Below are 15,405 nucleotides of genomic sequence, written 5' to 3'. Positions count from 1 at the left end.
AGACAAGGTAAATCCTGTGTTCATACATGTTGCCTGGAAGCCTCCCGAAAAACCCGCCTGATTACAAACCAGTCTCCCAATACAAATCTATCCTCCATCAAATCCATTTAATGCTTCCTGCAATTGGTGTGAACCTGCAAATTTCCTCTGTTCTTCCTTTCCACTTTTGCAATCTCTTGCTTCTTTTTGAGCTACGTTAGGGTTGTGGACAGGTGTAATGCTAACCCAGTTTTAGAGGAGGGGAGGAGTGACATTACTACTTAAGAATGTGTCATCTGAACCAATGTAACTCTTTTTTTCTTGTTTGTCCATTCCTGTACTGGTAAATGCAGTCAATCTGCAGTAACTTTAAATCTGAAAGAAACTTGGTACAATGGGTCAGCTCTAAAATGCTATCATTTTAAAACTGTTCACTCTTCTTCTGTCCACAAAATTAGGTTATAGACAAGGTCTGTAGAATTCCCCAAGCATTACACCTCATGTTAAGGAAGAGATGAAATGGGGAAATGGTATTATGTATTTGGAAAAACCTGAAGGAAAGTTTATTTCTGTCTTGTAGACCGTACCGTAGGTTTCCCAGTAGACTATGGTATAGAGGCAGTGCCTCTTGCAGAGGAAATGACAGTTAAACCATCATGATGACTGGAAGATGCCTTGAATCATCTGAGTATAGATTTGTACATTATTTTGTCTCTCTTTTTAAAAATAATTATAGGTTCATGTACTGGACCGACTGGGGGGAAGTGCCAAAGATAGAACGTGCTGGAATGGATGGTTCAAGCCGCTCTGTTATAATCAACACAGACATTTATTGGCCGAATGGATTGACTTTGGATTATGAAGAACGGAAGCTTTATTGGGCAGATGCTAAACTGAACTTCATCCACAAATCAAACCTGGATGGAAGCCATCGGTAAGTTTTAGTTTCATTTGGTTGGTTTTCTGATAGGTTTTGTTTTATAAATACATAGGTTTTGTAGCAGCAGATTCCAACAGTCAGGTTATCCTATTGTTAATCTGTTTGAAACTTCCTAGGACTGTTAATACAAACAACCCCATCCCTCAAACCCCAAACAAAAAAGAATGCGCTTGATTATGTGAGTGTACAGTGGTGGATATGTCTTAATTTGTTTCTATTTAGAAGGCAAATCACCATAACTTGTGTAGGAAGTGATCTTTAAAGAGACTACATGCCCAATTCTGGATTTATATGGTTATACAGAAACATTTACTTAATCTTTTAAAATGGATCTTCTGTCCTTTGTTTCCATAATAATCACAAAGTAATGACAAATGTTGAAAATAAACAACCCAGAAAATATGGGCCGTTGCTTTCTTCTTCTTCAGTCCTATAATCTTAGGTGTTGACGGTATTAGGACATAACATTTCCAAAGAAGTGTGAGAGTGTTAATTTGCTCTATCACTGCTTGAGGGTCACACGCAGCCATTTATGGTCTAGTGTTTGTTGGTACTTTCAGGATGCTGCTTTTCTTTACCAGATGCACTACTGTCCCTCATATTGTTTTCTCCTGGGATGTTATATGGAGATATTTTTTCCCTTTCAGTTGTCTAGCATAACACTTTTAAGTTTTTCTCTTGGAGCATGTGCATTGCTTTTTAAATTTGTTTATTTGGGAATAAAATATTGTTTCCTTTCTCCTCAGACAGACATTGTTCCTTCATGAACATAAATTTAGCCTGATTAATTAGGCCCTCTCAAGAACTTCAGTATCTGCTGCACAGATACTGCTTTCTTTTATTTTAATTTGTGGCTAGGTATGTAGGCAGCCGGTACAAAACACATCCAGTGTCTTAATATGGTATCTCTTAGTAATCCATGATTTCCTGCTGTAAAGCAGAAGATAAAAACTGCAGTATGGCTGGCTTGCAGGCTTCTGACAAATATATTCTTAGCAGAGCAAAGGTTTGGCTGTTTCAGTGTCTTATCTAGTATTTTTTAAATGATGTTTTGTCTGAAGGGATAAGACAGTTGCCTGCCATAAATTGATAAAAAATAGTTTAGACAATTCACAACTTGCAGTGATATTTGTAGTTTAAGGTTTTTTTTAATGGCTATGGAATTTTTGACTGGGGGGAGCAGAAGAGGACTTTCATAGCACCAAAAAAAAAAAAAAAGAAAGAAAGAAATTGATACAGGTGGTGCTTTTTCCAATCAGAATGAAGGACTGCCCCACTTGGGCTGTATTGGTGGATGGAAAGAGGCAGAAATCAAATTGTCAGATAATGTCTTAAAATGGATATAATCAAACATAATTGTACTTGGGGTCTGTAATATAGTGGCTTTTTATTTTTGTGATTAATATAGGGAAGAATTAAGTATGTTCTAATTAGAATTTAATTGAGGCCAAGAAAAATTGCATTCAATATCTCTTCTGACGAAATAGACATGAAACCGAGTTAAGTAATATTTGGTGATCACATGGGACATGACACCACCAGAAAAACTACAGGCTAAAGGTAGACTTCTCCTGCAGTCATGAAAAGGCCAGCATTCTATAGTTGTTAACACCTCCAAATGACAGGTGTTCTGATCACACCCTGTTTTGGCTAATAGGATAAATATGGAGCATGTTTTATTTTTTTTCAAATTGCTTGTTATATGTTGCTGGTTTTGGATAGGAGAAAAAAGGAATGGCTTATTATAATAAAATACTATTGCAACCAAGGTTCCCTCTAAGGTACATGACTGCGCACAACTAGAAGTGTGGCCGTGCACAGCCTTTTCAAGACTGCGCACCAGGAGAGGCTGAGGCTGGAGCCTGGCGCAGGCTCTGCCAGCTCCGGGGAAGTGCTCCACTCCCTGGCCCTGATGCAGGGGAGCGGAGCACTTCCTCAGAGCTGGCGGAGCCCACGCCAGCCCCCGGCTCCAGTCCCTGACTCCTGGCTCTGGCCCCTGGCCCCCCGGCTCCAGCCCCAGCTCCAGCCTCCAGCCCCTGGCCCCTAACCCCAGCCTCTCTGCTCCAGCCTCAGCCTCCAGCTCTGGCCCCTGGCTCCAGCCCCCAGCTCCAGCCTCTGGCCCCGAGTCCCAGCCTCTGGTCCCCAGCCTCTCAGCTCCAGCCTCCGGCCCCCAGCCTCTCGACTCCAGCCTCCAGGTCCCAGCCCCTGGCCTCTAGGCCCCAGCCCCCTTCGGTAAGTGTCCCACGCTGGACCGAGGTGGCGCGCTCACAGACCAAAGTGGCGTGCTCATGGACTGCTATTCCTTAGAGAGAACATGGATTGCAAAATATATAACTGGAAAGGGATGTGTGCAGAATGGTCAGTAGGTTTGCCCATGTAGTTTGGAGAGCGTCTAAGGGGAAATTATGCCTGATGATAGGAATTTATATTTAAGATTTTATTGTTAGGATGCCCAGTGGTCAAAATGGATACTTAAGGAATCTAATTCAATGTAAATACGTTCTCCTGAAAACACAGGTTTTTCTGTACCTTCTTTTCCATCAACAGCTACCTCAGTAGCAGGAACCACTTGGAAGAAGGTACAGTCAGAAATGCAGACCCTTTCCTGTACCACCTGTTTTCCCTCCCTCCCCCCAGGCATATATGGAAGCTATAAAGATTCAGAGACCTGTCAGTGTCTCTGTCCATGTTTTTTTTGCAGGATTTTGTTTTTGCAATTCTATTTCTTTGTGGAAAACCAGGAAATCTGGCAGGAGCAAAGTCATTTTCAGAATTGTTCCCCTCCCCCCCATCACAATCTTAAGCCAGGGGTGGGCAATTATTTTGGGCAAAGGGATGCTTACTGAGTTTTGGCAAGCCATTTAGGGCTGCATGACAGGCAACCCAGGGCAGATAAATACTAATTTTCTAAATTTTTTAGGGGCCTCATGGGCTGGATAGAATGGCCTGGTGGGCTGCATCTGGCTTGCGGGCCGCATTTTGCCCATCCCTGTCTTAAGCTCTACCTAGACTTGGGAAATGCTGAACAAACTCAGGAAAACTACCTATAGTTTGTTTGTGTCCCTTCTCCCCCCCCCCCCAATATTAGATAACAGTGGTTTGGAAACTCACTTTTTTACCAGTATAGGGAAGGCATGTGCTTGTAGTTGATTCCGTTTTCTCTGTCTTGCTTCTTGTGATGTTGTATTACTAGTCTTCCAGTCGAGACCTGAATTTCTAATATTGAATATAAGCAGGAAAAAAACTTCTTTATAACATTTAAGGGAACACTCAATTTTTTTTGTTTCAAAGAACTAACAGAGGCCCGAGCTCCGTTGTAAAACGCCTTTTGGAATTAGTTTGTAGACAGAATATACCAAGACATTGCTAAAACGGATAGCAGACAAATGAGAGGAAAAGGACACTGTGATTTTATTATTACTTTAAAACATGCATTTTGGCTTATTTCCAAACAACTGTTTTTAGGGATCGCACACAGGGGTATGGAGATGAAGATAGCTGTTTAAAAGTGAAATTTATATTGGCACATAATTAAATTGCCATATGTCTAGGATTCGTGTAAAGAATCTCAGTATTCAGATTCTTTGGTAATTGCTAGGGGTGCACTGATAGAGATGTTGGGGGCCGATACCCATAGCCAATATTTAAAGAGGCATATTGGCTGATACTGATCTGATTTCCGATACAACCATATGCAGCTGGTAAGTCTGTTATGGTGGAAGGGGAGGGAAGGAGCGTGGTGGGGCAGATCAACATGCCCTGCAGCGAGGGAGGGAGGGGGCAGGGGCAGGTGCTGCCCAGCCGGGGTGGAGCAGGGAGTGGGATGGAGCCATGACTTGTCGGGGGGGGGGGGGGGGCTCCTGTTGCTGCACACACACCAGGAGGGCATGCAGGGGGTGCGTACCCTATGGATCTGCACGGGGCAGGCAGGTTGGAGCTGGGGCTGCGCTGGGCTCTTCTCAGCAGGGGCTGGGCTCGGGGTGGGCAGCAGTGGCGCTGGGAGGGGGGCTACGGAGGGGGTTGCAGCCACCCCAAATTTTGCCGTAGGCCCCCCCTCTCCTGTAGTTCCGGTCCTAGCACCGCTGCCACCCACCTGGCGCAGCCCTGGCTCAACTCCGCATCCTCCCACGCGTTGGGAAGAGCCGGGGCTGTGCCAGGTGGGCGTCAGTGGCACTCGGAGTGGGGCTACGACAAAATTTAGAGAGGCTGCAGCCCCCTCCGTAGCCCCTTTCCCAGTGCCACCACTGCCTGCCCTGAGCCCAGCCCCTGCCCAGAAGAACCCAGTGCAGCCCCAGCTGCAGCCCACAGCTCCAGCCCACCCACCCTGCCCTGTGCAGATCCGGGGGCTCATGCCCCCCCTCCCTCCATGCCCTCTTGGGGTACATGCAGCGGCAGGAGCCGCCCCCCTCCCTCCCCCCCCAAGCCAGGGCTCCATCCCATGCCTCACTCCACCCTGGTTGGATATCACCTGCCCCTGCCCCCTTTCTCCCTCACTGTGGGGAGTGTTGATCTGCCTCCACCCCCACCTCCCTCCCTCCCCGCCTCCCTTTCCACCACAACAAACTTAGCAGCTGCATGCAGGTCTTCATGCTGCTGAGCTGTGCTCCTCAATACCTGCATGCTGTGCTGCAGCTAAGCTCACACATGGGCGTTTATTGGCCAAATTATCGGCCACTTCAGGCCAATTTCCAATGTAGCCAATTTTCTTTATATTGATACTAATCTAATATTGGACCAATGCATCAGTGCACCTCTAGTAATTGCCATTATATGTAAAATACTTTTTTATTAGTCTAAATTTTTCCCACTGACGGAAGAGTCTGTGATCTCTCAAATGCTGCTAGTTTCTCCCTTCTATTTTCAGTACATGCATATTAATATATATAGGAAATCATTTGAACACCTGAAAGCTAAAGAGCCTGTGTAACAGAAGTGGAATACTATGATAAAATATGATGCTCCAATTTGTTTACATTTGGTTGTTTTGCAGGAGAGGCGGGCAAGAGTAATAATGATCTGCTTCTAGCCTTTTTTAGTTTTGCCTAATGTAATACAGACAAAGTTTGACAGACAAATAAGCTGTAGCAAAGAACCCACAAATAAAGGAATATTAAATATAAGGTTTCTCAGGGGAGAATTTCTCAGCATTGTAGTAATGCTGAACACCATTAACCCAGAAAACAGTTTCAAACAAGTAGGAAGATGGTTTTATTTAGTTTGAATTGGAGAGTAAATAAGAGATGTTGATGTAAATAAACAGTATTGATTGAGTAAATAAGCACTGTTGATGACTAAAGTTCAAAATAGTGGATGGTCACACACTGCCATGCTACACAGCATATACAAATGAGAGGGAGGACTTATGAGGTGCTGCTGAGCCTATGAGAGGGAATCATAACTATCTTTCTATTCTTCTAGCCCAGTGGTTCTCAATCAGAGTGTCACAGAAACTTTTATGGGGTACTGTGCAATATGAGCACTGTTAGATGTTCATGCACCTCCACATGATTCACAAGATTAACCCAGATATTTCAAATAGGAATCTGGTGTCAAAAACATTCTGATCTGTTGTAGTCTTTCTGGCTGTGTCCAAATGAGTGCAAACATTTGTTTCCCAGGGGACAAGTAGCAGCAGCACAACTTGTGCTTCTGCTACTTGTCCCCAGGGAATAGCTGTGCCACATGCACTCTGGCACACAGCAGGTTACCCTGGGTAGGGGAGGGGAGGCTGAGGCCAGCAACTGTCTGCATCAAGTATACCTGGGGGCCTCAAGAAGCTGCAGCTGTGATTTTTGCAGTTGGGAGCCTGGCCGTGCAGAGTGTGCTGCTGCCACGTGCACTGCCCCACTTTTTTTTGGTGTGGGTTGTTTTGACCCTGGAAGAAGTCAAAACCCACCCCCCATACTACAAGGTAGCAGCACAGGAAATGTGTGCATGTGCAGTGTGTGGCGCCACAGACGGGTCTGTGGTGCTACATACCGCATGTTCACGCTCGTTTGGATGCACCCTCTTGAGTTCTTTGCAGCAGAAAAAATGCTCTTATTTTTTCTATAGTCAAGAACTGAGTGAAAGATAACAGCTGGCATTTTGTGAGGGGTGCCTTAAGTCTAATAGGGGTGCCTTTAGTCTAATAAGGGGTGCTTTGAGTCAAAAAAGTTTGAAAGCCATTAGTTTAGCCTAGCAAACAAAATGAGGCTGTGCCTCATGTATCCACTGTCTTGATCTCAAAATTCTTCTCCTTCCCTGGGTACAGGGAGGTGCAGGAGTTGGGAGAAGAGGAAGGAAAGAAAGCAACAAACCCTGATTATATCACTCTGTAGAAGAGGAGATAGATGAGTTCCCCCTAGACTCAGCAGGCTTTTGCAGTAGAAATTACGAGGCCCCATGACACCTTGTCTTCATAATACTGTATTCAACTAGTAATAGCTAATAGTAGGCCTGGCCTGCTGAATTCATAGCCAGATAGTAAATTCATTAGCAAATCTGTACAGCATATTTTAAATACTCATATGTAGTTGACTTTTAGCCCTGGGACTTATTAGTCGTAGCGTGATGTGCTCATTAGAATGAAGAGTGATAGTGCAGAAGCTGATGGCTAAGAATGCCCTTGCTTTGCCAGCAAGCGAAAGGAACAAATCTTCATCTTTAAATGAACAGATTTTTCATACTGGAAAAATAATAGTTCGGAAATTAAATTGGTCTGTGGAAGGAATGTTTTTGTTTTTTTGCAGCTCTTACCCTCCCCTTATCAGAGTGAACAGTTGCTTTTTTTGTCGGACTAATTAAACAAAGCTGAATTGCAGACAGCTCTCCTGTGAGCACAGTACTGAGATAGATTGGCCTGCTAAGACAGCTCTTGAATTAATTTTCTCTTCCTTCACCCTGGAGCAGCAGTTCTAATTAATAAGTTAACACATTATTGGCTGAAGGGAAATACACTTACATGATCCCCCAGGAAGCTTGTGTGCTAATGAGATGGGTTTAGAGACCATTGTGAAAAAACACTTTCAACAAATGTCAGAAACCTGAGAAGCGTTTGCAGGCTGGTATTGCAGGGAGGCTTTCAAGCATAAAAACATGTACTCAAACAGTAAGCTACAGATTTGATGTAAAGTTCAGTGTTTACAAAAGAACTTCTTATCCTCTTGCACATTTAATTGATATGTACAAGATATATAACATTTTGTGCACCTGTACATGCTATATATTTTTGTGTAGGTAAAATAAAATAAAAACAAGTCCTTGAGATGGAGCTATATCTTAAGCGAAAAGTCAGTGACTTTTAACTCAACACCAAAGCATTTTCTGGCAATTCAAAATAATGTGCGAAGGAAACTGTATTTAATTAAAACAGCCAGGGAACTCTAGGTAGGTAGAATTAATTAATCACATTAACTTGGGCACAGCTCTGGAGCTAAATCCTTTATTCTTGCCCTAGGCACTTTCAACATTTTCTTTTAGAAAGGAGCAGGAGAGATGCTGTTTCCAGCTGTCTGGATTTGAGTGTTTACATAGTGCATAATTAAAATCAATATAAAACCATAACAGGATGCCTGTTTGTGGGTCCTGGATGAATCCATAGTGCAAGGTGCAAGAGAGCCTGATGCACACCAGTAGAAGAGCAAAATGTGCTTTTTGACTGTCTTGCAGGAAATGTTTAGAACAGATAACTGACAAAGGTTGCCTCAGGCTTTTAAACCAGTGTAATGTATTTTAATATAAACAGAACTGTAGATGATTTAATTTTAGGAATCTAATCTAAAGAACACACACACGCACATGCTTCTAATTTTTTTTCAGCTTTGTCCTAAAATTTTACCCAGTAGCATTTTCTTAGCCCAAACTTAAAGGATTTTTTTAATAAGAATAGTGATTATGTAAAATAATAAGTAGACATTTTGGTACCTCAGATAAAATCAGTTGCAAGAATGTAACCTGAGTGGCTAATAAATGAATAATCATTCTAAAAAATTCCTTTGTGTTGGCAAAGATGATAGAAAACTGGTCTAAAGAAATTATTACAATTTTTTTAATTAAAAAAAATACTTTTAAGTGAATGTCTGCGTAGCAGAATGGCATGCTTTACACAGATGCTTGTTCTGGTTCTGAGGAAGTGGCCTGGGTACCATAAACAATATAGCAGTAGATAGCACCACCAGAGCTACTCTTCTGCTTCTCAGGTAGAATGGATGGAGCACTGCACTAATATGGCTGTACTGTTCACAGTACTCAAGCCAGCCTGTTTAGCAGCAGCCTGGCTATTTGAGCACAATGCTGCTGAACAGATGTACCTTTAGTGCTCCTGGGAATGAGGGAAGAGAAGCACTTATTTTTTAAGCAAATGAGATACTTTCAGTCCTAGCCTTTTCTGTCTCTAATCTTGTCAATTTATCTCATACCTGAGGTACAATAATATCCTATGCTGTTTTGTGTCTAAACTTTCCTCAAGCAGTGTTCTTTTGACCATTCGGAACAATATGGTGGTTTTTCTAGCTAAATTGTGATCCACCAAATTACTTTGTTTTCAACCACTGTTTCAGCTCTGATTTCCAAAGGTGAAGTCTGTATGTTCTGCTCTTAAAGCACCACCAAGGCTTTTGTCTAGCTACACAATTATATACAATTTTAAGACTTATAGAAAGTTTGAGATTTTGTGTGTGCCGTTTTTACCAACTCTGTCGGTAAAGCTCTCATCACCACTGTGTGACAGTTTTGGCTTAAAGAAAAGGCAAAAAACATGAGATATTGTAAAATATCTATCCAAGGAATAACTTTTGCTATCTCCTTTTTAAGATAATTAGAACTGTGTTTGTGCTGTGGTAATGTGGTGACAATGATGTTTGAACTAACAATTGCAGTAGTGGAAAAGATCTTTGAAAACACAGTTACATTAATAATTCTAAATTATTTTTAAAACTTTTTTTTTACCATGCTGGTAGAAGAACATCCTGCATGAAGAAACTGGAATTCACCAGCCTGGTTGTGGGTATCCCCATGTGGTATCCCTGAGTTCAGCTTTTTGGTATCTGGGATTCTTGGTAGAACTGGGTCAATTGCAGTGTCCCAACCTGTATATAAATATTCCAGAATGCCCAGTATCACAGGTATATGACATGGAGATTTTTCAAGCACTGTGCATAATTAAAAGAATCTATAAACAGTAGCTTTTTTTACATGAAAGATTTCAATTAGTATAGTGTAAGTTTGTCACTGTTGAGTATTTTCTCTCACACTTCCCACATACCAAAAAAACCCCAAAAAACACCAAGGCCTAAAATACAAGCAACTCTTCATGTAGCAGTGATGTTAGAAAATACATCTTTTAAAAACCCAACCTTTTGTGCAGATTTAACAAAAAAAATCCATGAAAATAATGGACTCCATGACAGCAATGCAGCCTCAGACTTTTAAGTAGAAACAGATCCAGTGCATATGTCAGAGGTATAATAGCCTGTAATAGGTTAATAACCAGAAAATGCAGAGATGAGTTAGTAGTACCCCCTGAAGAATGTGTTCACAGTTGCATGGGTAATCAGAAAAGGTTTTCCTCTAGATTATGGGTTGGATTTCTAATTCTGTAACACTGCACCATCACTTTAGATTATATGGTGAATTTTGTTTGCCAGCATATGTGCAATTACTTATTAAAGCATAATCCTATAATCTCTCTCCTTAACTTCTGATGCTTGGGTAGTGGGTAGAGTTTGGGATCATAAGAAAGGCAATGAAGTTTTGGGAGAATTTCACATATTAGCTCAGAACCATATGGCCATAATTGTTTGTTCTCTCAGTGGATAAGCATTCTGGTATATACAGACCAAGGAATGTTCCCACCTCTTGGACTGGTTAGAAAGAAGTGGTCTCTGGAGAGGAGGTGAGGTGGTTATGTGTACTGTGTGAAAAAGGGGCCTGTCATGCATCATTTGGTTACAAACCTTAGCACTAGAAATCTTGGAAATGTCCAGCACACAATTTATGTTGCCCATAAAGTCTAGCCTGCCTGAAAAAAGTTGGCGTGAGGAAAGCCAAACTGTCTCAATGTGGGGTTAGGGTGGCCACTAGGGCTATGCAAAGCTTCAGTTGCTGATTTGATTTGGAGGAGATTATGCCCAATTCAGGGACCGAATCTCCAAATCTGAATTGAATCAGGAGACCAAGTAAAAGCTTCGAAGTCTGTTGGGGTTAGGGGAGGGAAGGGTCATGGTGTGCGGAGGGATTGTGGCTGGGACAAGCTGCCTGGCTGGGGGAAGGGGGCGCATTACAGGGGGGGTGCGGGATGCGGGTGTGGCAGCGCTGGGAGCAGGAGCTCTGCCATGCTGCCGCTTGCCCACTTTAAAAAAATCAGTTACCTATTGCATTGTAGATAACAGGTCATTATTTTCACAGCTTAAATTCCTGGCATGAAAATCTTTGGCTGGGTAATGAATGCTCAGATAAATGTGGAATGTCCCCATGTGGTGTAAGACTATAAATGAATTTAAACATGCCACATAATCATCCCATTTCATCTCATTACAGTATAATTGGATGGGTTATTTGGAATCATTAAAGCGGTTCAACTCAGTGGAAATATTCAAGTAACTAACAAGTCATTTATGCATCTTCATCTCAGTCCATTTGGACTGATATTTGGTCTCTCTGCATTTAGTGCAGGAGCCAAGTGTTGCGTGTGAAGAACTGACAAACTTTCGCTCATGTATGCAATATAGCATCAGCTTGTCACTTTTTTTTAAATAATCTGAACTATCTTTTATACTTTTTTCCCCTTAGCATATAGCATATTGTAGTAGTGAGGATGATTCCTTAGGGCCCCTCCACACACACAGGCTAAGGCGTGATGAAATCGAGTGTGGCATCTAGTGCAGCAGCTATAGTCTCCCAGCTGTGGAGGCTCAGGCTCAGGGGCTCAGGCTCCCCCTCAGTGGGAAGTGCCAATCAGCTGATGGGGCTCCCAGCCATGGGGTCCCTGGCAACACATTCAATTAATGGCATGGTAAGAAGCAGCTACAAAGTTACCACACACATTTTGTGGACCAACTTGGCAGCTTATTCCTCTTTTTATCATGCCATTAATTGACTGAACTTGTGGCTGGGTGACCACTTAAGGTGTGATTAACTGGTTAATCAATCCTTTAGTATAGTATGTAGATTGGGTCTTAGATTATTTTTTCCTTCTTACATTTGCATTTGAAACTTAACTGCAGAGATGGTTTGGTCCTCTCTGATCAGATGGGAGAAGGCAACATGTGTAGGATTCTCAGAGAAGGTATTGAGAGGGGGAATTATACATACAGGTAGCATAAATTCTTACCAGTCCTCTGGTAAGACTGGCTACTACAAGAAAAAATATGGAGAAAAAGGAATGCAAATATACATGCCACCAAATATCCAAATACTCTCCATTCATATGCTATATTTGTTGATAGAGTAGTTTCAGCCAAGATCTTTGAAAAATGATTACCAAGTTGTGACTGTATTATTCCCTCTCTGTCAATACATTTATTTCAGCCCAGAATTCTATTGTGCAATTTTTTTGACCTTTTCTCTGAACAGTTTTAGCTCTGTGCTCCAGGAGAATTGCTAATTGTCTTATTATGTTCTGGAATGGTCAGATAATGAACTGAGGCAAAATGTTGCTTTCACTGAATGAAAATTTAGATTTTTTCAGTATTCATTACACTATTCTGGAAACCTTTAGTCTAAATCTATACAAATAAGTTATATGTTATATAAATAAAAGAGGGAGTCTTTAGTGCTGTGGAGATGGAATTTTAACAATTAGAAGAGATATAGATTGATATATCTATAGACACCTAATATGCGTTGGACATATTGGAATCAAATTTTCAGGTAGAGCAAGTGTTATCACAAAGATATAGTAGATTTTTAGAGATATAGTGGATGCAAGGTTTTTTTTTTAATAAGGAGCTGTGCGATAATCTGCAGTTAGATTTCTTATTATACTTTATCTTGTAGTCTATTTATTTTCCCTTTAAAATTTTAGAGAAATCCCATCCTTAACATTCTTTTTAGTTAGTGTATTTATTTTAAAGTCTCTATAAGTTTTTTGTCTTTAACAGATTGTATTAATTAAACTGGAATTTAGATTCTGGGTTTGATGGCAAAATGTAGAGAGAATTATAGAATTCCAAGTTCCAATCAAGCCTGTGGATGTAAAAAGGCCATTTTTCTGCACATTTTGCTGTTTAGATCTTTAGTTTTCTTCACGAGTAGACAAAATGATTGTACAAAATGTGCTATATACTTGTTTGTTTGTTTTTAAAAGATGCCTTAATCCCCAGGAGGAAGAGGGTATTTTTTTGCTCTCAGTATAAGGTAGGTAGACGCTTAACCAGAAAACATTATTTCTTTCAGTTGCTTTTGGAGTTCTGGGGCTATATAATGTCTCTTCTCATCCCATTTCCCTACAAAGTACTGTCGACATTTTAAGAAAATAAAATAATGTGAAGTTTAAATTGGAATGGAATTTTCTACAGGCAGTAGCACACTTCTTAGCACAATCTGTTCTTAATTTTACTGTGTGTCTGATTACCATGCTGATAATATAACCAGCTGTAGTCAGGAAATAGTGATATACAACATAAGTGGAATTCAGTTTCACAGAGTTCATTTTCTCTCTTTTCCCCATCTCTCTCCTTCCCCCTCCCTTCCCAGTTAAAACAGAATAGGCATTGTAAACATTTTTAATGAGAGCCACCTTTAAAGTTTTTCAGTGTAAGTGTGTTGCTGTAGTTCTTATACTAGGGGAGAATATTGACGTTTTCTCTGTTTAGGACAATTAAACATTTACTTGATTTATGTGGTGTTGAAGGCACAGTGATGTCTACAGGGCTAATAAAACTGCCCTCTTCAAATCGCGCTCTCATATCTCAGCTATGTCTTTTTGACCAGAAGTAGCAGTTGACTACTGCAGTTGAATCAAATAACTTCGTGGAACAATCATGGGATATGTTGCCTTTTTCCGTCACATTACTTGTTCAAATAAAGCATGCACTGATAATTTGATGGCTGGAAGTAGTTGCCACCAACAGGGCCAGCCTTATGGGTGGGAAATGTAGTCGACTGCCCTGGGCACCATGGTCATGGATACACCACATGTGCGCTCACACACATGCGAGCAGCCTGCGCTCCCAGCAGTGCTGTCTCCCACACCCTGCAGCACCCTGGGCAATGCCTGCTACAGGTAGGAGAAATGGTGCCCAGTCTAGCCCACCCCCTGCCTCCAGCTGCTGCTCAGGCAGAACTGGGCTGGGTACTTGTGGGCAGGGTGATGCCTGCTCCAGTCCCCCTACCTTGTTCCCGCACAACAGCAGTGCCTGCCTGCCTGGTGCACTATGCTACTTGGCCTCCCTGCCAGACTGCACCCCGCACCCCTGCCCACTTTCCTCTGCCTCTGCTTGCAGCAGCGCTGCTGACTTGGGGTACCAAAATACAAGGTTGCCCAGGGCACCATGGATGTTGAGACCCAACTGCCAGTTTTACTCTTATGTGAAGTTCACGCATATTGGTAGCGGAGCATGCTGGCAGGACATTGTGGGAAACCTTCCCTAGTGTGAGTTAAAGATAAGTTATCACTCTCCAGTACTGTCAGGTTAGTCAGTACCTTTCATAAGTAATAATTAGAAATCATTCTCCCTCCCCCTATCTCCCATCTCTTTCCAAAATCAAAACCTTTTAATTCTTAAAGAAGATCGCATAAAACAATTCTAATATAATAAAGGGCTTAGTCCATCTGTCTCTCTGTCTGTAATGCTCTTGGAGCACTCTGATTGGTTACTGAAACAACCAATCAGAGCTTTCCAAGAGCATTTCAGACAGGAGGCGGCGTGATGGAGTACCACCATGATGGTGGGGCAGGGGGCCTGGCCCCTGGCCCTGCTCCTTGAAGGCAGCGGTATGGGATGCTGGCAGGAGAAGATGGCGGGGCAAGCTTTCTCCCCCACCCTGCTTCTAGGAGGCAGCAGTGGGGCCGGGGTTGTGGGGGGATTACGGTTAGGGTTAGCAAGCTTCCCCCCTCCATCTCTGGCTCCCCGCCCATCAATCTTGATGGGCAATTTGCTAGTTCAGGGGTTTTCAACCTTTTTGGATTAGTGTACCCCCGGTGGCTGGATGTGGGGGTGGAGGGAAGGGTGGCACACAGCCAGACACAGAGCAGCATGGCAGCGCAGGATGGTGTATGGTTATGCTTTGTCCCCATCCATCCGTGCATCCCTCCTAAGACCTTCTCAAGTACCCCCAGGGGTACACATATCCCTCATTGACCCGTGCGCTAGTTGTTTTATAATAGCCATGGGATAGAGCATTGCTTGTTCTCTCTATTTTCTCTTCTTTTTGATCCCTTCTAACCCTTTTCTTCCCCAACTCCTGCTCTCTCAAGCTCCTAGAGCTGCCAGGGTCAGGAAGGTTGGCTTAGCTCAGCTCAGCTGCTGCATCACTGTTGACGTACATTGTATAACTACTCTCCA

General features: G+C 42.4%; 1 protein-coding gene across 1 annotated transcript in view; it reads left to right on the top strand.

Annotated features, from left to right (window-relative positions):
- LRP6 (LDL receptor related protein 6) overlaps positions 1–15,405 on the top strand; it is a 196,092-nt gene that overhangs the window by 91,473 nt on the left and 89,214 nt on the right. The window contains exon 3 of the mRNA XM_006267901.4: positions 716–913. Coding sequence (XP_006267963.1) covers positions 716–913 — 198 coding nt within the window. The remainder of the gene's footprint in view (positions 1–715; positions 914–15,405) is intronic.

This window comes from Alligator mississippiensis, chromosome 4, assembly GCF_030867095.1.
Source record: "Alligator mississippiensis isolate rAllMis1 chromosome 4, rAllMis1, whole genome shotgun sequence".
Classification (NCBI taxonomy): domain Eukaryota; kingdom Metazoa; phylum Chordata; order Crocodylia; family Alligatoridae; genus Alligator; species Alligator mississippiensis.
Note: the sequence above shows the minus strand (reverse complement) of the source record. Positions and strands in the feature narration are given on the sequence as shown.